Here is a 25,944-nt window from a genome sequence, read left to right on the forward strand (position 1 = left end):
TACATTACCTTTACATTACAAACAGAATCTGCCACTGCAAACTTAGTGCATACAAATGGATTGTGAAATTTTAGCACCTTTTTTAAAGCTCTGAGACAAAACTAACAACAACTTGCTCACCTCCCCTTCCAGTAACAAATGAACAATGCTATTCTATTCTGAACAATTCTATTAACAATTCACTATTGAGGCCTTAAAACTAACCTTCACCAAGGCCCACCAAGCCAGGGCAGCACTGCCCCAAGTGCTGACTGTCCTCAAGGAAACTCATGGCTGCTTTCCTGAAAGCCACATTTGGGAAACTCCACTCACATCTTGCTAAAAGCAACCTATTATCTGTTAAAATCTCAATTACGACTTCAGTGTCAGAAACTTTAATTAAAAATGTGGAAGGTTTCAGCCTGATCAAATAATTCCCTGCACTAAAAGTCATTTGCTATACCCAAGCAGCAATATTTGAAGCCTCAGAAAAAAAAGGAAGAAAATGTGTTTACAGAGCAGACTCGTACAATTAATCATTACAAGGGAACTAAAATTATGTACAGTTTGAGCCAGGGTTTAATAAAGTTACCTAAACATCACACAGTTAAAGTCTGGATGCAAGAACTAGGTCCCAGACAAGTTACCAGCTCTGGAAGGATTAAGTTTCCTAAAACACAGTTTTATTTCTCTCTAGACCATCCTTCACCAAAACACTAATTCACAAACGACTTCATCTTGCATTGCTGTCAAAACAGGAGTCACACACACCTCACTCTCAAATGAACCTTTTTTGGAGGAACTAATTGTAAAAAACAAACAAAGGTGAGGTTTTAGAATTGAATCAACTCTGTGCTGAATACCTTCACCAGACTTGCTGGAGTGAAAGCAAACTGTATCTAATTTTAACGGAAAAAACCAGAACCTTACCAACCCCAGGAAACAACCCAGCATCCCACAGCCACCCTTCAATAACCCCAGGTAACAGCCCAACATCCCACAGCCACTGGAGACCCTTCAGGATGCTCCTTCTCCAGCTCCATACTCTGGGCAGGTCAGTAGTTCCAGCTGAGCACCTCTCCCCACCACTACTATTATTTTTGTCTCTGAAGCATAAATGAGTCCCCAGACCATTTCCCAGCAGAAAATAAGGAATTTGGGTGAAGTCCAGCAATCCCTTGCTCTGTGCTGGCTGCTGTAACCCATGGCTGTTTGGCTTTGTCCTGCACTCAGAGTTTACAGAGTTATCCTTTCATTTTAACTAGTGTAAAGTTTTTGAGACCACTCTTGAAATATGTATTTGCACTCACCAAAAAAAAAAAAAAAAAAAAAAAAAAAAGAAAAAAAAATATCTCTGAAAGGCTTGTCTGTATCTTTGTTTTGAAACTAAGCTGCTCCACTGCTGAAGTAGCAGAAACATTATAGTGACCAAACTGCAAATTCCTACCACAGCTGAGATGGGAACCCTCTGCCCTGCTCTGTTCAATGTCATCCCTAAGATTCCTGTGTCTGTCATTCCCATCCTAACACAAGGCATTCCCACAGCCTGGCAGGTCTGGACAGCTTTCATTACTCTGTAGGAAAGAAAAGCTGCAGTTCAAAGAGTCCCCCAGAATAAAGTACCAATGTTGTCCCCCTCAATTAAGTCCAACCTGGGGAGAAAACAAGCCTGGCATGGGAAAGCTTTTCTAGGAGCACAAGGGAAAGCAAAGAGCAGAAACACAACCCCACCTCGAGAGCTGGGCTGGGCAGAGGAGCCAGGGCTGGGCCCCCAGCAGGCAGCACATCCCAGACACAGTTCTGACTGGGAACCAGAAGGGAAAGATGGGAGAGTTTTGGAAAACAGGCGTTAGGACACCAGCAAGTGAAGAGCTGGGCTCTCAAGTTCCAGCAGAGGCACGGAAATTTACTTTAATCAGCTTCTAATTGTTAGAAGGGCCACTTTTCAGGTTCCAGATCACCCTTTCCAGGCCAGAAAACAGCTGCAACCTGTAACTGTGGGGAGACTGTAAGAGGATGAGGGGTAGGAATAAAGATCTGCTAAACCTGACATGTCCACCTGGACAGACAGGTCAAACCAGAGGTGGAGAAGACATTGTGGGTAGCTCTGAATATGCAAACACTGGGATAGAAAATTATAGTCCTGGAAGGAGCAATTTCCTGGTTTATCCAAATCTCTTCTATATTACAATATTGTGACAATTACTGTGCCCATTTCAGTAGCAATTATGAACAAGCCACTTTGTACTTTCACTTCTGAAATACGTAAGTGCAGTAAGACTTAAGAATCAAATCACAGGCCAGATAATAATCACTTCAACCTGTTTTTAAAATTTATTTTAGACCTCTGTCTTTTGTGGGAAGCATCAGTCACACAACAACCTACCATAAAATCACACCTAGCAAGATTAAGAAGCCAATCTGGCTAAAGCAACTGTTTTGGATACTTTTAGGAGACCTTTTGTTTAGTATGAAAACAAGTTGTTTAGACTGAAGATCACTGAAATCTCCATGTTGCTACACAGATACCACCTGCCCCCAGGTACCAGGATTACAGGACAAAGGATTGTTCAGCTGTCAGAAAACCCAGAGTGGTTCTGGTCACGCCAGGAAAGCCCCAGAGTAAGGAAAGGACCGTTTCCCAAATTATTTTGTGAACAGCATTTCCATATTCCTGCAGGTTCTGGTCCAACCCTGCCCAGCTAAACCTCACCATGTTTCCTGCAGAGCATGCACATGTCTTCAGCCAAGTTTCTGACCAACATACACGACTCAGGGTAAGATCTACTCTGCCCAAACACAGCTGCCCATCCCCTTCTCCCATGTCCACATCCCTCCAGGAAAAGACAGGTGTTTCCTAAGGCAATCTCCTGTACTTCTCCCATACACTGCAGATCATCTCCCCCAGACTCGAGTTGGAACAGCCTGTTGACCCTGATGAGCCTCTCCCAGGCATCATTCCCGGCCTCTGGAGCAGCCAGGAACACACAGGGAGGACACCACGACCAGGTTTTAATGCCTCTGGCTGCAAACAACATTTAAAGGCCCTAAACACTGTGAGCAAGAGTTTGGGAAAAATACCCTTCAGTTTTGTACTCCTCAGGGTGGCTCTCTCAAGCAATTTAACTCTTCTAATTGAAATTTGTTTAGAACACATTCACTCTTTATAGTGTTGCTGCCTATAAACGAGTCTGACACCCTATTTCTTCCTGAGTGGTTATGATTCTCATAGAACTTGCTCTTCTAGCCCTGACTTATAATCCACAGAATGTCATTTCTCCCAAGATGGAACTCATTTATATGTCCTTTCAGTTTTGTTATATTTTACATTTTATGAGATGACATTCTAAGACTTGATGGTTCCTTAGTTTCTGAAGTTGTTAAATTACAAAAAAGTGGATCTAAATCCAAACAGTTGAAGTCCAAAAGATTTTCCCAGCAAAAAAACCCCCCCAAAACAGTAAGAAAAAAGTCAGCTGTGTGATACACATTTGTCCATTCAGCTGGAGACCCTGTTACATAAATCTGTATGAATCACCATGTCATCTTTGTGCTCTGTTAACAGCATTGCTTGTCCACTGTTCTTGCACTTTAGGGTTTTTTCTTTTTAAAATCTGATTTCACTCAGAAGTTGACAGTTCAATTTGCAGTCTGCAATGAAAATTCACCAGCCTCATTAACAGGAGTAAGATGAACTCAATATTGAATTTTCATGCAAATACTGTGTTTAACTGTAAATTCATATCAGTCAGAAATTCAGCTCTAAGGACCTGGAGAAACAACCAGTAACTCCACATACATACAAATGCAAAGTACAAATATTATATAATCTGGCCAATTTGGCAAAAAAAATAGCCTACTTTTCCCAAGTAAATTCATCTGCTACATGGTTTTTAATACATACTGAATTCTTTATAAAGAAGAGGACAAATGGTGGAAGGCTGAATGCTGAGATGAGTTTGTATTTTCACTATGTTCCTCCTGGAGCCACGGAGTAATTTTGCCAGTCTCTGTCACTTCTGCAGCTGTTTCTATGGAAAATTGCAGGGAACAGTTGCAATGCCATCCAACAGGCAACAGCTAAATGGATAAATCCAAGCCAAACTGAACTCAATTTTCAGCCATTCAAAAATTTGAGCTACTTTCCAATCTTAGTCTTCTTCCCAGGTTTCCTCTGGTGGCTTCATGGTATCTAACTGGAAAATTGCTAAGATGTAACTGAATTAGTCAGTGGCAAGGAGGTGACTGAGGCTTCAAAGGAGCAGAATTCCACAAACCACCATGAAAAGATTGTTACACACTTGTGCTCCTGGGGACCTACACATGTGCTGGTGTTAAATCACCTGCCTGCACTGCTGAGGATTCAGAGAAGAGCAGTAGAAGTCTTTAAGTCTACAAAGAAAGTGTTAGCAAAGTTTGAAAGCCAGGAGGCACAGACAGTGAAAGCTCCCTTGGGAACTCATCCCAGACTCCTGAGCCAGCTGCTGACCCAGGAAGGAGATTTCCAGGAGGAAAGGGCAAGAGTTGATCAGACACAACGAGCAGGCAGCTGGACTGTGCAGTTGGGAAGTCTGGAAGAAGTCAGAATGGAAAAGCAGGAATACCAGCTTGCCTTTCTAATGCCTTCACCTCAATGAAAACCACATAATTTCCTGGTTTGACTGTTAACCTGGCCTATATTTCAATTAAATCACACAATGTATCTCTGCCAGGATATGCAACTCAGTATTAGGCATAAAAGTCAGATATTGGAGTAAAAAATATTGATTGAATTTGTAGCTATTGAAGTTACACAGAGATGGTCTTTCTTTTCTTTCTCCACACCATCAGACTGTTAGATTTAGCACAGGGATCCAGGGGTACCATATATTGAGGGACTAACTTAAAAAGCCTACAGATTCCAAAAGTACTACTTGACTTTAAGGGAACTGTGGCCTCCTTCACAGGGATCAAAGGCAGATGCGGGCAGCTTTCACTTGAACAAGACTATTTGGTCTTGTGGAATTCTAAAAAAAACCTGCACCCCAAATGAAAAACGCTGCAAGTTACTGCCCACAGCAGTGGAAAAGTCTAATGACAGCAGGTTGGCAGGTTGTAAGCACTCAGGCAAGGCCAATTAGTTAATTTGTAAGCACAATTCCAGAATAACTATGAACTAAAGCAAACCTGGGGAAAAGCTTACAAACCCCCTGATACCTCAGTGTCCAAAAATAGACTGCTTTAAATTCTGATGTGTTGAAAAACACCTTACATTAGTCAAAAGCAGGTGCAGGTGGAGCTGCAGCACAGCCCTCACGGGGTCACACAGGACAGACCCTCGGGCCTGCAGACACAGCACACTTTGGGTTTTCTGCCCAAAAACCTCTTTGTGCTGAGCTGCTGCACCACAATTCCTGCTGAGCAATCCACAAGGGCAGCAGCAGGTACAACCTGCCAAGGAAGGGATGTCCTGCCTCTCCCCATGGAAGCACAGAGAGCTGAACTGCACTGGGATTTCATTTTACACAACAGACACATGATAAACAAAGTGCACTAAAACCAGTCCTTCCCAAGCATGTAGGAGCTGAGGTCTGGTCAGTCCCATGAACTGCTTTTTCTTTCACCTGGTTTTGTCTTCAGTTCATTCCAAGGTACCATCTTGGCCTGCAACCTTTATCTAAGCCTCTCTGGATCCATTATCAGCTCTGAAGTGTTTCTTTTTTTCAGTTGCTAAACACTGATATTAAATCCTCTGCCAAAATAATTATTCAAATGGTAATGAGCCCATATGCCTTCTTGCTTTACTGAAGAATAATACTATAATTCAAAATCAGACCATCAATTTCTTTTGGAAAACCTCATGTCATATCTGACTTGTACCAATGACACTTAAATGTGTTCAAGTTTCACATCTGACTTGCCAAGACCTCTTCATAAAACAAGATGTCACTATTGTATTTCTTGCAAAACTCACACAGGTCCCTAAAAAATAAATCTTACTGTGCTGAGGCTGAGAAGGCAAAGTGCTGCTCCCCTGACTCCCAGTAGTTCATAATTTATACAAAAACTCAGGGGCTACTCCCAACCGAAGGCAAGCAATGTCTTCTCCAGGGTAAAGTATTTTGTTATGCAGGAACTTGACTGCTCCCCCCACCCTGGAAATAAATGAACACACCTCAACTTTGCCTCTTGCCTCCCAAGAAGTTTAGTGATGAAGTCTGGTGGATTGAAGCCACGTGTGTGTAACAAGTCACAAATGGCAGCTCAGCACAGCACTGACTCTGCCCTGCAGTGAGCACAGTGTTGAGCACAAAAATACCATTTCCCCATAAAGACCTGAGGTACATGAGAGCTCTGCACACAGTTTTTGGGAATGCTGACACATTTGGGATTGCTGCACCTCCCGAAATGCAGCACAGATGAGTTTTGCTGACATGCATGAAGCATGTCCTGAACCACAGCAAACAATGAGGCCTCTCTGTGCCAGTCCCAGCATCACAGTACTGCAAAAAAACACACCTAAGGATGTGCTGACATTGGCAACAAGGTGTCTGCAATGAGAGCTGTTTCCTAAACTGCAGTCAACTATTTGCTTTTTGTAATTTGATTAAATAACAGGAAAATTTAAGCTTTTAACTTCAGTCTTCTGACTTGGCATCAACTAAACCCTCAGTGACTCCCAAGCACCACAAAACGTGCTCCCAGAACACTCCCACTCTGCAGTGCTAACAGGTATTGAACTGGAAGGGCTCACGTGCTGGTATATAGCTTTTTGCAGGTTTATCTGAGCCACAAGTTGTATATTCTTTTCATTTGTTTGGTACTCTCATTTTTATGAAATCCAAAATTGTTGCACATCCCAGGAAATGAGACAAAGTGCATCTGAGAGGTCACACACATGGCATGGAGAGGGGCACAGCTGCTCAGACACCAGCAGGTACACGATGCTTTTCTTTGTTCATTTGTGCCTCTAAGGGGTTTCTCTTTGTTTGTTTGTTTGTCCTGGAAGTGCTCAGTGCTTCCTCAAACAAAGGAATTAAGCAGATCTAGCTAACAGAGCTTTGGATACTGTAGTATTTAAGATCCCCATCCAAAACTGTAGATCATTAGGAGTTGCAGTTTGTAACTTTGCACTTGAGAATCTGCTTCTCTTTCTGTGCTGACTGAGCACGTGTGAAGAATTTGTTACAGAATTTGTTACAGCTGGAAACAAACTTCCTGAATGCCATTTAATGACTGCAAGTAGTTTTAACCAGTCAGTTCAACCATGTTCAAAGCAAAACCCCTGATATTATGATTACTTACAAGAGAACTATTACTAACATACAACAAAAACTCTCCTGTAAAGTAGATCTGCATTGGCATTTTACAGTGCCAACATGTTTGCATTGCTACTGTAGAAACAGAAAAAGGTTGATATATGAAGTTCATGGATAACAGCTGTAACTATTCTAGATGACCAATGTACAATATTCAAAAGTTAACACCACACCTAGAGTTTATGAACTTTTTTTTTTATCAGTCTGCACTATGGCAGTTACCACAAGCATTTTCTTCCAAAAAATTAGAATAAGCAATAATTCTAATAAATCAGAATGAGCATAATGAGATTAGAATAACCAGGGTTGCTATGCTGTAGAATGCAGGAAAATAAGCAAAAACTATTCACTATGAAAAACAGTTTTAAGTTATACTTCGTTAGAGGTGTTCAAGAACTGATGGGGGCTACGCTATGCATAAGCTCTAATAAAATGGTCCCCAGTCTACCAGTTTCCAAACCACATATATTCTCTGAGGGGCTACATACTGACCTTTCACCACTCCCAAGAGAGGTGGGGAGTTCTCTTGAGGGGTCCTGTCAGGCTCCTGGGGAGGTACAACCATAGCGAGCGTATGCACCGGGACACGGGGAACCTTCAAACAAAGGCACAGACACACACTCAGCTAAAACACCTGCTGATGGACCAGATCTGGGAGTGTTCATACAAAGATACAGATCTACAGCACACACCAGTGCACCCTTCCCAAACTGTGCATGCTAAGCTACCCCTTGGTATGACCTGCCCCGAGCTATTTTATTGGGGATAATATGGCAAAGTTAACTGTGTTACTCTGCACAAAATCCCAAACTCCTTTAGGCTTTTATTCAACTAACTCCACTAGAAAGCTACCTCTCCCTGCAGAACTCTGAATTTACAGAAAAAATTTCTTTTATATAACAAACAAAATCAGCAACACCATTTGAGGGGTGCTGTCACAAGGGTTTAGAATTGTTGAAACAAAATACTGAGTATACACAGACAAGAAAATACTATTCTTTTGAGATTCTAGGTTTGGGACTATCCTGTTCAAGGGGCAGAAAAGGGAACAAAGTTCATGTGTTCTTCAGGTCCCTGCAGGTCACACCAACTCACTCTGTCATTGTCCTGCATGCAGACTTTTAAAAATGCCTTTTACTGTCTATGTTTACACCTAAATTAACTACTAAGGAAGTGCCCATTTGCAGCATTGATGGTGCTATTTTAAGGAAACTCCTCATGCCTTACCTGAGACTGATCCTGAGATGGAGGTGTGAGCTGGGACAAGTCTGCTGCAGGAACTGACAACACGTTGTTGGGGTAATCCAGCAAGTAAGAAACCACATTTGTGTGTCCTCCCTTGGCGGCTTCGATGAGCATCGTTGAGCCATCCTGAAGTGAGAGTTTGGAAATAAAAAGCCAGAAGATGAGTTTTGCTCCCTGGTGTAGCACGTGAGAGATGATTCTATGGTTTAAATCTGCCAATTTACTACTCCATGAATTGAGTTCTGTGGTTCTTTCAGTAGCTGTGGTAAGTGAGAGCTGTAAGTGGATACCTTGAGCCGGTGAGTAGGATCTGCCCCGTGAGCCAGGAGGAGCTCAACCACGGCCAGGTGACCTCCAGCACAGGCCAGGGACACCACTGTGTGATCATTGTTGGCTGTAGCCCTGTTCACGTTGGCACCTGGAAAGAGATGATCTTGGAATTAGACACGAGGAAGTTCCGTCTAAAAGAAAGTTTCAACAAATACTGTATTTTGTGGAATAGAGATAAACTTTACTCTTCATATCTTATTATTTCTTACACACTTCTAAAGCAAGGGATTTTGAATAACTGATTGGCTTCTACACACCCTCCTCCTCCTCACCTTGGGAAGACAAGGCAGCTAAAACACTAACAGTGGGCTTGGAAGTGGTAAGAGAAATGTTCATTCTAAACATTGAACAGTATCACTATGTGGTGCAATTGCTACTGTTTCAGATGCTATTTGTTGTATTTTTTCTGAAGGAGGGAGTGATTTTTTAAAGAAACTAAAATATTTACCGTCCTTCAAATCTCTCAATTTATACAACAGAGTAGGAACAGTAACTAGTAAAATGTTTTATGATTCATTCTATCATGAACTACATGAAATTCAAAAAACCCTTAAGGGTTTGACAAATGCCCTTGTACACTTCACCAGAACAACTCTGAACATGGATCACAAACATGCAAGCATTGTAAAGTGGCATTTTAAGTTTTTTAAACAGTTATTAAAGCTAGTATTTTACCTTTGCTAATAAGGAATTGCACAGTGCATAAATGACCAGCTCGTGCAGCCTTCATGAGTGGGGTTCTCCCACCTTCAGATTCATGCTCCTAAGGAAGAAAAAATAGATGTACAAATGGTCAAAAATTCTATCACTATTTCAGCTTTTGAGGCATCTTGTGATGGGACCAGAACTACCTGTCTCAGCAGAAGATCTATAAGCTGGTTGTAATAAATATAAACTGACTGGAGTTGATTTTCATCATACCTTAAATATTAAATTACACCATCAAAAAGAGGTATCACACCAAGAAGTTTCCCTCCTTACACACCCCTTTGTATTTCAAACACTTAACATATATGAGAACAGTGACTTTTCTCCTCAAAAAGGAAGGAGTGTTTAACACTAATATCACCCAGAATCAGGAAGTGTAAAATAACCACAAACTGCTGCACCACAGTTTGGAGCTGCCACGTGCTGTCCCCCAGACCTGCAAAACTGCAAACAACGTTCATAAAACACGCTGAAGAGGATCAGTAACAAGAATGAGACAAATCACTGCAGGTCACAAGAAGTCTCTGACTGAGAGGACTGGAGAACAAAGATGAGAAAAGGATGATACAAACCAACATAAAGGGAATGAGCGACAAGAACAACTTTCTAATTTAAAAAGTTTCTGAATACTGGAAAGATGTGGTTGAATACAACTGTATTAGAGCAGTTACAAACTAGACAATGTGCCTGCCATGTAGACATGATCAATACCATAAAGAATGCTGACTAATGGTATCAACCCTCCTGCAGAACAAGGAGACAGAACATAACCTTCCTGGGAACATTTGCATGTGCACTCTATATTCAGTATTATCCTATATCCAATAATATTCACTCTGATCAATCATATACTAGGACCACGGGTTTTTTAATAAAATATCTGGGAGGCCAAGCTCTAAATTCACTCTTTACTTTGTAATTGCATGTACATCTGACAATGAAAGTTAACATTTAGTACTGACAGTGGATGAAACTGCTACTTACAAATACAGACAAGAAGAGATTTGACAGAACAACTCAACTCCTTCCCATAGTTTCAGTATTCCTGAAAAATCTGCATATGTCCTTTGACATATGGCTTGCTTTGGTTGCAAGCTGCACTTTAAGTTAGTTTTCTGTTCATAAACTCGAGGAAGAAACCTCTTGACTGGATGTTCTGTTGGAGACTGGCCCTGTGCATCAATCCAAGCCCATCCCAGCCCCTCTCCTGCTTTGCTCCTGGGCCTTCATGAGAGCTCCATGTTACAGTCCACCCCTGCTTTAACACATGGCTAAACCCCACATTAGTGCTCTGATTTCTGTGTTTACTCAGTAGTACAATACACAGGCACACACAGGCAGACAGAAAACCTTACAGACCTATTACTGAAGCCACTTGCCCTTTTTGTAAATAAACAGATTCCCCTCCCAGGGCAATGATTGCTTGACTGCCAATAAATACCTGCACATTTCTGGACTGTCTGCATGGCAGAAATATTTGCAGGACATGTAAAGCTAATTATGTCAACATGTGGCCCTGTGATGTGCAAGAATTAGCAGCATGCCCTTGAGCTCTGATGCTTACTCTGGTATTTGGCATAGTTTTTCCTTCCTCAGCCACTGCCAAGAGGTCCTAAAAAGTCAGAGGCTGCTGTGTGCCTGAAGCACAGCAAAGCCCTGGTTCTGCTGGCACATCCCTCCCAAAGCAGCTGTGGATGCAAAGAATTCCTGACCACCACTCTGCTCTGAGCAGGACCTGGACACTGCTGCCTGAACTCTTCCATACCCAGTTCTAAATCCCCACTGATGCAAAGGTGGCAAGATGCAAAATTTATTTTAGGCCATCTTAGGTGGTGAAAGCCATCCTATATTGCATTCAGACGTAGCAGATAACTAGCAGTAAGGTGCAATTATTTACAATATTCTGCCTTCCTAACAGACTTCAGTGTTGGAAGTCTTAAAACACGGATGCCAGGAAGATTCCTCATTTAAATGCACTGCAGGGATTCTGCCCAGCTTAACCAACTGTCATTTCCTCGAGCAGGCAGAACCTGATCCTCAGCTACTACACACTTCCAATCCTTGCAGCACCACACATGCCATCAGTCCAGCCAAACCAAACCATTTGGGTGCCCACCTGCTGTAGATCTTCAAAACTTATGGCACTTTGATGGTATTTTTCACATTGGAAGGCAGAAATGCATATTTTATTTTAAGATGAAATTAATTCTCTGACTCCAGCACTCTCTTTAGCCCTAATAACTGCTTGCAGACAGCATCAACTCAAGCTTTAAGGGAAGACATCTAGAACACACCAAAATAAGAAGCTGAGCCAGTGCAGTGCCTTTGTCTACTCACATCCTGTCTTTTACCTCAAACAATCATGAATTTCAAGGATTATATATATATATATATCTACCTATATCTGTATCTATCTCTTTTTTAGCTTCAGTGGACAATCAAAATCAGGGCAGAGAACACGAAAGTTGTCCAAAAGTATCCCCCATCACTTTTCCAATATGCTTCTTCCTTGTATTTATATAAAGTATATGCAAATGCTTCTTTTACAAGAACAAACCCCAGCAAATTGTCTCCACCTTAGTGTGAGGGATGCCATCAGCTGAAGGCCAAGCAATGATCCCTGCCATGACAGAAACCTGCCTGTAAAAATACTGTATCATAGGAGAAGAATTAAGAGGCAGTTTGATGTTTCAGGGTTTTTTGCTACTAGAGTTACGTTCAAGCCAGGTAGCCAGTTTTAGTCTTTTAAAGAAAGCCACACGTGGAATTTTAACAAGTATTTAAGAGCTTTGGGGAGAGCCTGACAGTGTAAAATGACAGAAATGCAAGGATGAAGCTGTCCTCATGGGTTTTCTTCCATCTCTCTATTTCAGCATAAAAGCTCCCATACATCTTGTAGCAGAAAGGTGAACTCCATCACTAGATCAACTCTCCTGTGCAGCAGAGCCTCATGTACAGCTGCAAGCCTAGATCAGAAAATCCCAATTTACAGCTCTTTTATGTATGGCCCAGGTGAGAAAAGCTGGGATCTCCTCGCTGTCCAAAACAGAACAATCTCTCTTTTGCTTTCACTGAAAAAGGAAAAGATGCAACCACCTTATCAGGAGCAGTGTCACCTTCAAAAAGGAGACCACAATCTCCTTTCATCTGGATGTGATTCTACCTCAAAAGGGAACTGGAATCCAAACAGGTCCTTTTAGTTTATTGAAAGGTAGACAGCTTAAAAGCAGGATATCAGTTCCCACTAAATATCACCAATACTCTTTGTGAGCTTTAGTCCTTAACCCTGTTCCTGTGGGAACACACATGTACTTTGCATGTCTTATACAACCTTTGAGATGAAGGTGACTGCTAGGAAAGACACAAAGAAGAAACAAAAAAGAGAACTCCTTTAGGAACAATTATCCTCTCACCTTTGAGATTAGACAATCCTTGCCACACAGGTAAATAAATGTATTACTGAAGTGCTGGTTATTTTTCCCTAAAGCTTTTAAACCATCCGACTGCTTTCAAAAGTGTTTTTAATCAATTCATATTTCAGAGTTCCAATCTCCAAAATTTTACTCCTATTAATCTCAAAACCTAAAGTAGGTGTTCTGTCCCCCTTTAAAGTTTGCAAATAAATAAAATTTACACTGGTCCAGTGGCAGCAGCTCAAGCTGAGACCCTGGAAATCCCTAATCCTGATGAGGATGGGGGAACTAGAATGCAACTATGGCACAGATGGGATCACAGGCTGAAGGCTTCAGCTGTGCCTCAGATTAAGTCATTCATATACTTGGCAAAAGCAAGCTCATTTCAAAATGCATATATTAACAAGGAAAGGTGTAGGCCTGCCAGCTAGTTTTGCTACAGATTTTGACAGGACAACTTTGTAAGGACATGGAAAAGATCCCTAAAAGAAGGGCATCAGAAAAGCACTCAAGAATTGTTAACATGCCAGAGTTCAGGAACAAACAGTCACAAGGAGACACAAATTCACCAGAGTATCACAGAGGATTGAGCAGCTCTCCAGCAGACAGACACAGATGAGCACTCTGACACTGCTCATTTCTGGTACAACTTGTCATTGCAGAGCTTTACAGAAAAATTAACCACAAACTGGAGAAAGTTCATCCCAAACATCACTTTCTTTGACTTCTGGTTCTTACAAAGTCACATTGCTTCATGAGTCTAACAGAGCTCTCAAGGTCTTCACTGGTGCCCAAACTGAATTACATACTTGATATCTAGACCACAGGATCATCACCTGAAAAGCAACAGTTCCCTTTTCACTTGCCAGAACAACACCTGCTTTGAGCTGAGACATGGTGGTGATGATCCCTCCCAGTTCAGACAAAACTCTGAATCATAAAATGATCATGGAATGGTTTGGGTTGGACAGAACCTTCAAAGACCATTCAGTTCTGACCCTCCTGCCATGGGCAGGGACACCTTCCACTGGCCCAGGTTGCTCCAAGCATGTGAGCCAAAAATCTCACAAACACATATCCCTCCCCCCATTAACATGACCTTTCTCCCTGATAAGAACAAATAAAGCAGAACATTACTGCAGAATAATTAGTAAAGCCTGAAAAAAAGTATAAACTGAAGAAGAGTTGAAATATTATTCCCAATTACAGTATTAATTTTTTCATATTTGTAAATATAAACTTTAAAAACTTCAATAAAGAATGAAATTTAAGTAACTTCATTAGGTTTATCAGGTTCAATGATAAACTGTTCTGGCATTCTTGTTTTTTTAAAAGGAACTAAAAATCCCAGAATATCCAACCAAAACCCCAACCCACTCCCCAAACAAAATAAAACACAGAAGCACAGTGTGTGTGTGGAGAAGGAGAACAGTGGGAGGAAAACAAAAAGGCAACCAAAAGAACAATCTTAAGCCTTATTTGACATAGGCTCCTAAACTCCTTTGGAAGACTAATGTATCAATTGCCTTCTACTGATTAAAAGCCAAATGTTATATCCCTGTAGCTGGTGAAGAGGCTCCTGCTACATGATATGAAAAAAAGACAACTAAACAAACAACTTAGATTACATCACAGAAAATAAACACAGGGAAAGCAATGTGCCAAACCCAAGAGTTAGAATAAAAAGAGATCAGATTCTGCTGCTCATTTTAAAGGCATTGCTTCATTTGGGGTTTTGTGTTGTAGTTTGCAAAAGTTAAGAGTCTAACAGTGTTCAGAGTGACACAGAGAAGCAGTAGTTCCTAATACTTAAACATTTTAAATCCAGAGCAGTGGAGCAGGTAAACTCTAATCCACGGGAGTCTGGGAATAATAAAACAGCATAATGACTATTGGCAACACAGAAATGTATCCTGCTAAACAGTTAAACTTCTGGATTATACTGAAATGAAGATTAACAGCTGCCACGTATAAGCTACAGCTAAAGCCCTTCACTAATGGATGAAAGATCACCTATAGGAACCTTTATTTTTTAGACCAAGCAGAATATGCAGGCTTCAAAAAAAGCTGCTTTCATGCCTCTTTTCACACCCCTACATGAATCTTAATTGCTAAAAGTGCCTCCCTTGCTCTCTAAGCACCCAGGGCTTGCCATACAGTTTGAAACCAAAGCACTTTCCCCACAAGACCCAGCAGAGGCCTTACCAGATCAGCACCAGCCTGAAGCAGCACATCTGCCACATCTGTGTGTCCATTCTCACAGGCGTAGGTCAGAGCTGTGTCCCCCGTGGCTGTGGTGGCATGAACATTAGCTCCTACAAACACAACATTGCCTTCTTACTGGACATGTCCTTAGCAAGTGTTTCATACCAGATGTAACACAAAAATCTCTGAGAACCCCTATATCCTGCTGACCAACAGCCTCCACAGTCCCAGGGCATTGTTCTCATGGTAAAAACTGCTCTGATAGTAAAAATACTCTGAGGAGAGGGGATAAGCCAAGGCTTGGAAAAAGCATGACTGACAATCTAAACACTTAAACCTATATGCTCAATTATTCCTACGGTCCCTCTACAGCAAGAAGGATTTCAGTTGTTACAGCAAATAAAAGTGAATCCAGACAGTTGTCTAGACTATCCATTTGACCCGGAGCTGTATGCCAAGGGAAACCAGACAAAATGAATGTCACTGAATTAGTATTAATACAACAAGACCATAGGCTCCTACAAATTTCCCTTCTTCCCTGCTCTTTAAAATCATTTGCTTTAAAACCATTTTCTTGAAAAAAATTTGTCTGGCTTCCCATACACCAGAGCTCTGTGAAAACTATAAATGATAAGTTAACACATTATTCTTAAAAAAAAGAGATGCCAACACGATTAGCCAATTTCTTATTTTCAAGGTGTGAGATATATTTAGAGACTCCCTGATGCCAAAACAAGGCTCCTCAATTAACTTTCTACACTATCAGCAGTGAAGTGCAAGCAGGGAGCGTTCCAAGGGAGCTGGTGACAGGTGGTCACATGCTGGTGTCACTGCACAAAGTGGCACAGTTGTTACTGTCCCTTGATGAGCAGGGAGCTTTACTTTCTAGAATTACAAATCCAGATAATTTTATGCTTATTCTTAGGAAAGAGCACACAAACTAATCCCTTTCCACAAAAAGGAAGATTTTCAAAATACAGGTCCTTTCTTATTTGTTATTTTAAGCAAAACACTTTAGACTCCACCAACTTTAAACTGACAGGTGAAAACTGAAGCATCGCTTGGCCCCAACTCCAGCAAGATTTAATTTACTAATGTAGCAGTAAGACTCACTCATCACAGAAATTCAGTTCCAGGGTCTGTCTTGCACACTACTCAGGGCACAATTCCTAAAGAATTCAGGGCAACTGAATGAGATAGCCAGGCTCAGTCAGAGCTGGAGTAGGATGCAAAACCAAGCATTATCTGTATTAAAATTTTGTCCCAAATGCAGATAGCTGGAAACAATGTTCCTCATGATTGTGGATGCTTTCTAGATATGGAGCAGGATCCAGTGCTCCAGGAGGCATTTTCCTCTGTTAAAAGTATCAAACAATACTGAGGTGCAACATATGCTTTCTCCTTCTTGCTAAGGTATCTGAGAATATAGTTTCTTGTTACAACATCGCCACTATCAAGCCCAGGTATCTTCTCAATCACACAGAATATCAAGTCTGTATTGACCTCTGTGGGCTTGATCACTTGCACTGAACACATACCTGCTGCCAGCAAGTATTTCACCAATTCAAGATGACCTTCTTGAGCAGCTTCCATCAAAGGTGTTGAGCAGCCAAGTTCTATATCAGCTCCTGCCTTAATAAGGAAGTCAGCAACTTCAGAGAAGCCTCCACAGCACGCCAGGGTAAGGGCTGTCTCCTGCGTTTCTTCTGTCTGTGCATTTATATTTGCCCCTGGGAAGGGAAACAAAACAAAACGTTACTGGTCTGGCCAGACATAGGGTGGGAAGGTGAATGCTCATCCTCCCAAAGTTTGGGGGGCTTTGTTCTGTGGGGACAGCAGTGACATCAGAGCAATCTGGTGGCAAAGGATCACACTGTGCCCTTCCCAATGGGATCTCACCCTGTGCCAGCAGCAAGGCCACCATCTCCTCGTGGCCTTCGCGGGCAGCCTCCATCAGAGGTGTGTAACCTTCATCATTGACCTCCTCCAGGTTGGCTCCCCGCTCGATCAGAAGAGCTGCCAACTCCACGTGCCCACCACAGGCAGCCAGAGTGAGCGGGGACTCGAAGGAATCCGCGGGCATGTTCACCTGGGCACCACTGTCCAACAGCAAACGCGCCACCTCCACGTGTCCGTCCTGCAAAGCAGAGGGGAACCCAGGGGTCAGGCATCATGGAAGGCACTTGATGCTGTAGTTCAAAACACAACCATACTAGTTCTCAAAATGACCCTAGACAGACAGACTCTTTTACTTATGATGGTTCAATTACGACAGTTACTGTAATACTTGGATTTAACTGACACTTAGGTTTCCACCTACATCTAAATTAGGTTTAAATGCATGAGGGAAAAAGAGCTAGATATATGTTGGGGTTTTTTTCTTTCTTAAAAATTACAGGATAAGACTTTCTTAAATATCCAGCACAACCTCTGGGACACTACAGTAATAGAGATAGCAAACAAGCAACCACTCCATGACTAAACCTCAAAACAAGTAGCAGAAAAAAACATTTTCTCTGTAGTTGATTCACAGATTCTATAGACAAAAAAACCCCAACTTATAAAGCTCAGAATTCCACTAATTCCCAAAATTAAAGAATTTCTTTTGCATTAACAGCAGCAATTTCAAATGAACTACCGGTTCATCGTTCTGAACTGTCAGCCAGTAACTCAAACAGGTAACACAGAGCTACAGGAAAGGGGGCAAGAGGGAAATCAAACATGCACCTCCCATCAGTACTTCAGTTCACCATGAATCAGGTCATACATAACCTGAGACTGACAACAATCAAGGCTGCACATTAAAGACAGGCTGTTGTTCTCAGAGAATGTGGCTAAGAGCCAAGAGCCACCTCATGAAAGGCATTACCCTGAGTGTGGCACTGTCCTGACCCAAACACACCACAGCTACGAGGCACTTCTGACAGAACTGCTGATCAGAGACCAGGCACCTCAGGGTCCTGTACCTGCCACAGTCATCAGATGGAAAGAGGTGAAGGCTGGGAACAGCCACAACAACGTGGTGGATTTTTCCCTTCTGCAAGGCTGCAGCCAAACGATAACAAGGAACAAATTCCTCGTTATGGAGCTGGGACTTCAAAGGCTCAGTTTCCTCTCTGTTGCTTTTAAAGGTCAATACACAGTCTGTAGTGTCAGAACACCTAGTCTGAAACACCTAAGAGCTAAAAACATGCAGACAAACCTCATGACTGTCTTACCCAAGTGAGGCACTTCACAGCCTGCAAGTCAAGCCAGTGCTCTGATTGTTTCACCAGGAAAGGAAAAAAAAGAGCAACAAAAACCCCAACCTAACAGAACAGTGGGCTGATGAAACCTTTAGTCTGTAGTCATGCTGCAGTCTCCTTTAGGTGACAGCACATACCCACTGCAACCGTGTCCTTCTGAATTCCTTTTTGGCACCAGGCTCTGCTACAGGGAAGACTATTCAGGGATACTATTACCAGACTTGGATACAGCTCACCACGTTATAATCTGACCTTGGTCCCTTGCATCATCACCTCACAACTGCACTGAAAGAACACTTGATCCTCCAGCTCTAGAAAGCCTGGAGGAACACTGCAGCCTGTCTTTTACGGATTACAGGCTCCTGGGAGCAAATTCCGTTTCCCCCTCTTGGTTGTGCTTCCTATGGAAAGAAGGTCCTTGTTCTTTCTTCAAAGAAGTTCCCCAGCTTGGAGAGCAGATAAAAGGTCACACAAGGTCTGGGCAAAAATGGCTGCAGACATGCTCTGACACAACAGTACACTCTTTATGAAGATGATGCTCTTGGATTGGGAATTTTTTACTCAATGGATGCTTTGCAATTAGGAGTTGGCCAAGAACTGAATTACTTTCAAAAATCAAACTGCAGGTAAAAAGAAAAACCTCACAACCCCATTTACAAAAATCTAGAACAAAGCAAGTCATCTCTTCATGCAAAACACTTCCTGCAGTGGTGAAAGAACAAGAGCAAGGCATGAATCATCCAGCTCAGTGCACTTCTGGAAGGGTCATTCCATGATACTCTGAGACACCTTATTTATAAAGACAAAGGTGGGAATGTAACACTTATGCTTTAAAAAACAATCAGTGATTTGGGCTCAACCTCCTATTTCACTGCACTGCAGACTAATCACTCTTACACTTCACACAGGAGCACTGAAAAAACCCCACATTACCCCTCCCCAAAATTACAATATTTTTTCCCTGTGAGCGGTTAGACTGAGAAGCTGTGGGAGCTACAGTAAAGGCTTTCTTACAATAACAACACACAGCCTCCCCTGCAGCCCCCAATTGTTAGCAGAGGCTCACTTTACTTTATCACCTCTTGCATTCCTCTCTCCCCGAGGAGGGAGCAGTACAAACACAGGTATTTACCATGCAGGCCTCCATCAGCGCCGTGTGCATCTCGTCTGTTTTGTGTTCTTGATCAGCTCCAGCTTCAAGCAAAAAACGAACCATATCTAAATGGCCTTCAAATGAAACACATCAAAATAAATGAGCATTTCACGTTGTCAGCTTTTAGTAGTACAGACAATACACTGAATGAAGTAATTCAGATTTTTGCAGTTTGCTATAACAATCTTTACACGTTATAATTGGCAAACTTCAAACAGCCTTTCCCAAAAATACTGCTCAGCTGATAGTGTTTTTTAAAGTTCTGCTGAACTTTACCAAAACTTTTTTTCAACTCTGTTACACCTGATGTCATTTTAGGCTTTGCCCCTTACAAATTTTTATCATCTCAGTGAGCATCCTCCTCCAAGGCAAGACTCAGTCTTCCCTAAACTGACAGGAAAACAAGGTAGTTCAACTATCTTGCCAAAGATAACAAAGGACATCTCTAGTCAATGAAGATTTTACATTCCATCACCCTATTAAGTTTTAGGTCACAAGAAACAAGAATGATGCTCCGACACATCCAGGAGTGTTGTCACTGGAATTGCTCTGTAAGGAACTATCATATGCTGCAGGAAAGCCGTGACAAATTCAGGTACAAGTTTTCACATGGGTTATACATAGTATGTGTCCTCCAATTCTAATCACAAAGGTAAAGCCTAAAGCTACTCTGATAATAATCCACATCCTTATGAGTTTCTTTTTATACAAAAGCAATTGTTGGAAAACAAACCTTGGAAGCACACTGGATTACCATTGCACTCTTACTTAATATAGAAGTTTTAAACAGCAAAAGAAATTAAGTCAAAAGTCCTTAAAAGTTCATAATCCATAAGAATTCACAGACAGCCTGCAAAATTATACTGAAGGAAAAGAAACTAGTAATAATGGCATTTTCACCCCATTAGGTATTTCTAATGAGGATCACTCATTTCAACTTCAGATTTTATGAAGAACCAACAGAGATGCTTTCAGAATTCACAGGCTGTTGGTGAGGGGAACGTGAATGAAATAGGGAATGTGGTAGTGGGGGCAGTGGCAGTGTGTCAAAGCACCAGTTTGGACACAGCCAGTTAAAAGTTTTCATGTCAAACACACGTCCATCACATCGGGACACAAGCACAGACTTAGCACCACTTGGCCATGGATGAGCGTTTTGTTATATTGAGTTTAAAAGCAAAACCCAGTACTCCAAAACTCTCAAGAAAATATTCCAACTATGGCTGGAAGCTTTAGTTAGATGAATCCTAGCAAATAAATTCAAAGAAAACCACAAAACAAGGCAAGAGACAATACCTTTATAGCATGCGAGTGTAAGTGCACTTTCTTTGAACTCGTTGGAGTGAGTGTTGATTCCTGCACCGTATTCCAGCAATACTCTGGCAACCTCGACATGCCCTGCACTGGCTGCTTCCATCAGGGGGGTGTGTCCATTCTCATTGTGGTCTTCTATGTTAGCACCAGCTTTCAGTAGCACCTTCACTATGTCCACAAAGCCCCCGGCACAGGCGTACGTGAGAGCCGTGTTCCCTGCAGAGAAGGACTTTGCATGAGAGCCCCTTCCATCACATCATCATTTAAAACTCTGGTTAAATTCTGTCTTAATATTAACACAATCCAGCTGCAGGTTAATGCTCTCAGCAAGGTTAGTTAAGCTGTGATCAAGCACCAGCAATGTAGAGAACATTCAATGCTCGAAGAATTGTAACCCCTCTTTGGTAAAAAGCACCAGGCAGAAACAACTTGTCTTGATTGGATGCGTCTTACTGGGCAATTTTGGATTGTATCAATGAGAAAAGCTAAATTTCATTTATTTTTCTGGTTATCTAACACCACAGTGGTTTTCACTGCTTTCCATTAGAGTTTATGTTAAAAACCATCTTTAATAATGGTCAGTTAAGACCCTAAACACATCTGCTGGGGATCCGGCCTATTCTTAAGTTTCTGTCACGTTTTCTTGTGAATGAAAGTGTCAGACAAAACCAGGGCTTAAGACAGCAGTGTTACTAACTGCCCAGTTACCTGTGGAGGACTGTGCATTGACATCTGCACAGTGGACAAGGAGGAGTTTAACAATATCCACGTAGCCCCCGCTGGCAGCTGCCATCAAGGGAGTGATGTCGCCCTTATTCCCCCGATCCTCGACGTTGGCGTGCATTGCCAGCAGCACCTGGGAGAAAGTTCACTCCAGTCAGTAAATTGTAACACCAACCTTCTGCTTTTAGTTGTCACAGGGCAACTCGCTGACCAGAGTGACAGCACAGGAACTGTCACTTGCATTAATGACCAGAGTACCCATGGGTCAAAGCTCAGAGGTGAACAGTTCTGATCTGGCACCAAAACACAAAGTTTTCTGAGTTCTCACTTTCTGAGAACTATCACCTGAACAACATCAAGGCAGCACAAATTCTGCCCTTAGATACAGAAGCAATACAGCCCCAAAATTAACAGAAATTAATGCAGTGTTGATAAAAATCTGATTAAAAAAAAAAGGATTGTGTGAATGACACACGAGTTTTTAGAAGGGAACCAATTGTAGTATTTGGGTTTGCTGCTATTTTAGATCCTCCTGCTTGGCAGAACAGCTGAACTGCATCTAGAACAATGCCAGAAAAGTAGATGCATCATAAAACATAAGATTCATTCCTCAGATAAGTCCCTTCAACCTAAAGGCACATATGACTGCATTTTCCATTAAAAAACCCAAGCAATAACTGGAAACCCACCACAAGCTGTGTTGACCTATATTCTAAATAATAAAAAAATTATAATAACCAGAAGGACTAAAACGTCCCCACAGACAAAGGTTTAGTCCTGACTGTATTTGTTACTTACTTGTGCCAATTCATAGTATCCTGCTGAACAGGCCAAGCAAAGGAGACTCTCCCCTTCTTCAGTATGTTCATTTACGCTTCGTCCTTCATCCAGCAGCTTCCGGACAGCGTTGACATCCCCATCGGAACACGCCTCTGCCAAACTGCGACTGCAAGAGCAGTCACCACACAGTCAGCTCAAAATACACCTGCAATAGCTGGGCAGCTTCCTTGGGCAAGGAGGAAGCCTTTAAGGAAAGACTTATGACATGAGTACTAAGCATGACTCAAAAATATACCTTACAGATATATAGTTTTTAAATAAAGTGTGTATATATATACACACACACACACACACATACACACGCACATACACACACACACACACACTATTTCCATGAGTGAAATGGAGATAAAGACTTTCCTTATGTCTAAATCAGCTCTTGTCCTCAGCAGTTGCTAACTCACATATGCTCTCATACAGACCAGATGAAGAGAGAAGATTCATTCGTGGTGTCTGCAAGAGACAGGAGCAAACCCCTCTGATGCTATTCCCACTGCAGGGCATGCCAGACACACGTGACAAAGTGCTGACTGCAGGAGCCAAGGCAAATGCCTACTACAGACAAAGCCAAAAATCAAGCAGCCAAGTATCAGAGAGACCACTAATACGAATATTGCACCCAGACAAATGTCTGACCCTCGTCCCTCCTGTTGTGGGACAATTTCCTTCTCTGCAATAGCCCAAAGCTTCTTTTTTTTTTTACTTGAAAACACCAGTTTTCATAAGAAAGAGCCTTACATTACCTAATGACACCTTAGAGGAAGAAAGGATGGAGCCTTACAGAAGTTTACTGTGTTTCTTTTCATGCACTATTAAAAGCACATTAAGGAAGTTTTCAGATGGATGAAATAAGGCAATTGAAGTGCATGTTTTTTGAAACAGCAGTAACAACAAAACCCTACTGGAACACTACTAACTCGTCCTCAAAAAGAATAAATCTGTAAGAGGTAATTACAAGCTAAGAGTTAGAAGGAAAAGACAGGACAACCTCCCAGTTCTTGGAATCAAACAGCTCAGAAGTCTATAATCACGATTTTAACCATCACTAACCTCTGGAGAGAATTGCTGTTTCCCCTGAGACATAGGAAAGGACACTAAACCAACCCTGGAAAAGGTGAACTGAGCTTCAATTTATTTCAAACCAAGTCATCTCTCCTTTACATCTTTTTCTGTACCAGAAAAAAAAGAGTCTAACAGCAAAGACAACTATTCTTTCAGTCCTCAGAGAAGCATCCTATCAGGTCCTATGAACTTGTCCACTGGACTGTGTCCAACCTGTTTAAATGCTCCCTGACCTGACACTAATCCAAGACAAGCTGTCCTTAGTCCAGACCTTCCCAATCATCTCAGGAGCTTGGGATTCCTGAAAGTACATCTCACCAGTGAAGCTCAAGGCCAAGGCAGTATTCCCTGTCACTGGGTCCCCCATCATACTGAGGCATATTTTTGATCCTAGGTCTGAAGTTCAACAGAAGTTCAGCAGGACATGCAGTCATATCATCCCAACAGTTTCAGAACTATTTGCATCACCTCAGAAAACACCTCAGGACCCCTGGGGATGTTGTGAAATTTCCACAGTGGAGGAAAACCTTTGTGACAAAGAACAAACCTGCAGTTCTGTCATAGTGGGAGTTAAAGGCTCTTCTCATTACCAGTTACCAAAAGTTATCACATAGTACAGTTTCACTTTCCCCTAAATTCCTGAGCAAGATCCTGGGGAAAAAAATCACTGCCCTGCAAGTGTCCTCTTTCCTGCAGTGTTCTCTTTCCACTTCTAACACAATGAATTAGGTTCACTAGTTTCCAACAAAGTGTGCTGAGGCAGTAATTAGAAAGCAATCACCCTCTCTTCTACAGCTAAGAATTTAACCCTTTTTTGACAAAGAAATCAACTGTCTGACCCAGAGATTAGCTCAGTTGGTCAGAGTATGGTGCTAATAACACCAAGGTTGTGGGTTAGATTCCTGTATGGGCCATTCACTTAAGAGCTGGAGTCGATGATCCCTGTGGGTCCCTTCCAACTCAGAATATTCTGTGAAATTTCTGTCTGGCACACAGAAAGAGCAGCATGTCAGAAAGTACCACTTTTTTGCACTTCTCTCTCACCCTACGAAGCCAACAACCTGATGGGGCAGCAGTTACACCTTCAGATCCAACACCTTCGCTTCCGCCAGTCGCGGAGCAGACACGTCACCAAGCACTAACTACAAAATAAACTGAATTGGAAATAAAACCCACAAACTATAGTTGGGAAATTGGGGGTGGGGGGGGATCAGTACATACTTGTCCACTTGTCCTGTGTTGTGGTTGTTCTCGGCCCTCATCCGCGTCAGCGCAGCCGCCGCCTCGTCCAGCGCGCAGCTGACCGAGGACGTCAGTCTCCGGAGAACCTCGGGATCTGCGAAGGCTTTGCCATCGGCAGTGGACAATTTACCAATTCCTTCAGTGCACCACCAGTCGGGTTAGTAGGAAAGTCACACAAAAGAAACGCAGAGACACTCGTTTAGAGTTCAGCCACATGCACTATTAGTTAACAAATTGTTCGCAAACATGCCAGGAAAATCAGCTACTTAAAACCAACTGCTGACTTTTAAACAACACCTGAACATTTAATTAACTATAATACAAGAGAAAAACCCCCACTATTTTTCAACTGGCAGCTTTGTTACTTGTCCCCAACTTACACCTTTGAAGAATTTAAGGGAAAAAAAAAAAATCCTATCAGGAGAATAAGGATAAATTCAGGTATGAAACCCAAAACCAGAAGTCTGGGAAACAGGTATTACTCCACGGGCTTGGTTTAATATTTTCTGACTGTGAAGAGTTTTTCAATTTATTTATTTAGTTTTTTCAATTTATTATGCCTTTCCCACCCAACTCCACCCAAGATGAAGCAGACTGAGCTCTAATATACCTTTTTTGTTCCTTTTTGTAGAGTAGGAAAAAGCTTTTAGAAGTTATTAGCCTAAATTGCTAATAATTTACCACTCTAAATCACCCAGTTCTAGCTACAGGAACAAAAATTACTAAATGAAATTTCAAATATTTTAAATATAATTGAAATCAATGCCCCTCCTACACAGATATCACAGAGTAGAAATGCTTAGATTCAAGGAACTTTCACAACCATTTCTTTGCTCAAGTTTTACTCCATGCAGGTTTTACCCCATATAGTTCAGCACAGACTATTTAACATGTGCAAACATCACTGCAGTGTAAGCAGGGCTTGTATCTTCACATACAAATGTTCAAATAGTGCAAACACGCCCCTCCACACCCCCCAAAACTCCAAATCAATTGATTTCATGTGCTACAAAAAAACAAATGGTTACTAGTTTACAGATTAGCCACCTTCACTAGTGATGAGTGAAACTTCAATTCCTTAGCTGTTAAAGAGGGTCCAATTAGATATAAATCTCAGAAATAAGGCATCTCGTCCCTCAGAAGATTTGCTATTTGGAATGTGCATCTCTCTGCAGGTTTGATTTATG

General features: G+C 41.8%; 1 protein-coding gene across 11 annotated transcripts in view; it reads right to left on the reverse strand.

Annotated features, from left to right (window-relative positions):
* Positions 1 to 25,944, reverse strand: part of LOC116794177 (ankyrin repeat and KH domain-containing protein 1-like) — a 100,397-nt gene that overhangs the window by 37,084 nt on the left and 37,369 nt on the right. For all 11 annotated transcript variants that reach the window (XM_032702609.1, XM_032702618.1, XM_032702617.1 and 8 more), the window contains exons 3-14: positions 24,737 to 24,893; positions 22,412 to 22,559; positions 21,599 to 21,746; positions 20,873 to 21,106; positions 19,556 to 19,650; positions 17,078 to 17,315; positions 16,717 to 16,908; positions 15,179 to 15,288; positions 9,528 to 9,615; positions 8,813 to 8,940; positions 8,505 to 8,648; positions 7,770 to 7,872 (exon numbers count right to left, since the gene is read on the reverse strand). In XM_032702609.1, coding sequence (XP_032558500.1) covers positions 7,770 to 7,872; positions 8,505 to 8,648; positions 8,813 to 8,940; positions 9,528 to 9,615; positions 15,179 to 15,288; positions 16,717 to 16,908; positions 17,078 to 17,315; positions 19,556 to 19,650; positions 20,873 to 21,106; positions 21,599 to 21,746; positions 22,412 to 22,559; positions 24,737 to 24,893 — 1,785 coding nt within the window. The remainder of the gene's footprint in view (positions 1 to 7,769; positions 7,873 to 8,504; positions 8,649 to 8,812; positions 8,941 to 9,527; positions 9,616 to 15,178; positions 15,289 to 16,716; positions 16,909 to 17,077; positions 17,316 to 19,555; positions 19,651 to 20,872; positions 21,107 to 21,598; positions 21,747 to 22,411; positions 22,560 to 24,736; positions 24,894 to 25,944) is intronic.

This window comes from Chiroxiphia lanceolata, chromosome 15 (genome assembly GCF_009829145.1).
Source record: "Chiroxiphia lanceolata isolate bChiLan1 chromosome 15, bChiLan1.pri, whole genome shotgun sequence".
Classification (NCBI taxonomy): domain Eukaryota; kingdom Metazoa; phylum Chordata; class Aves; order Passeriformes; family Pipridae; genus Chiroxiphia; species Chiroxiphia lanceolata.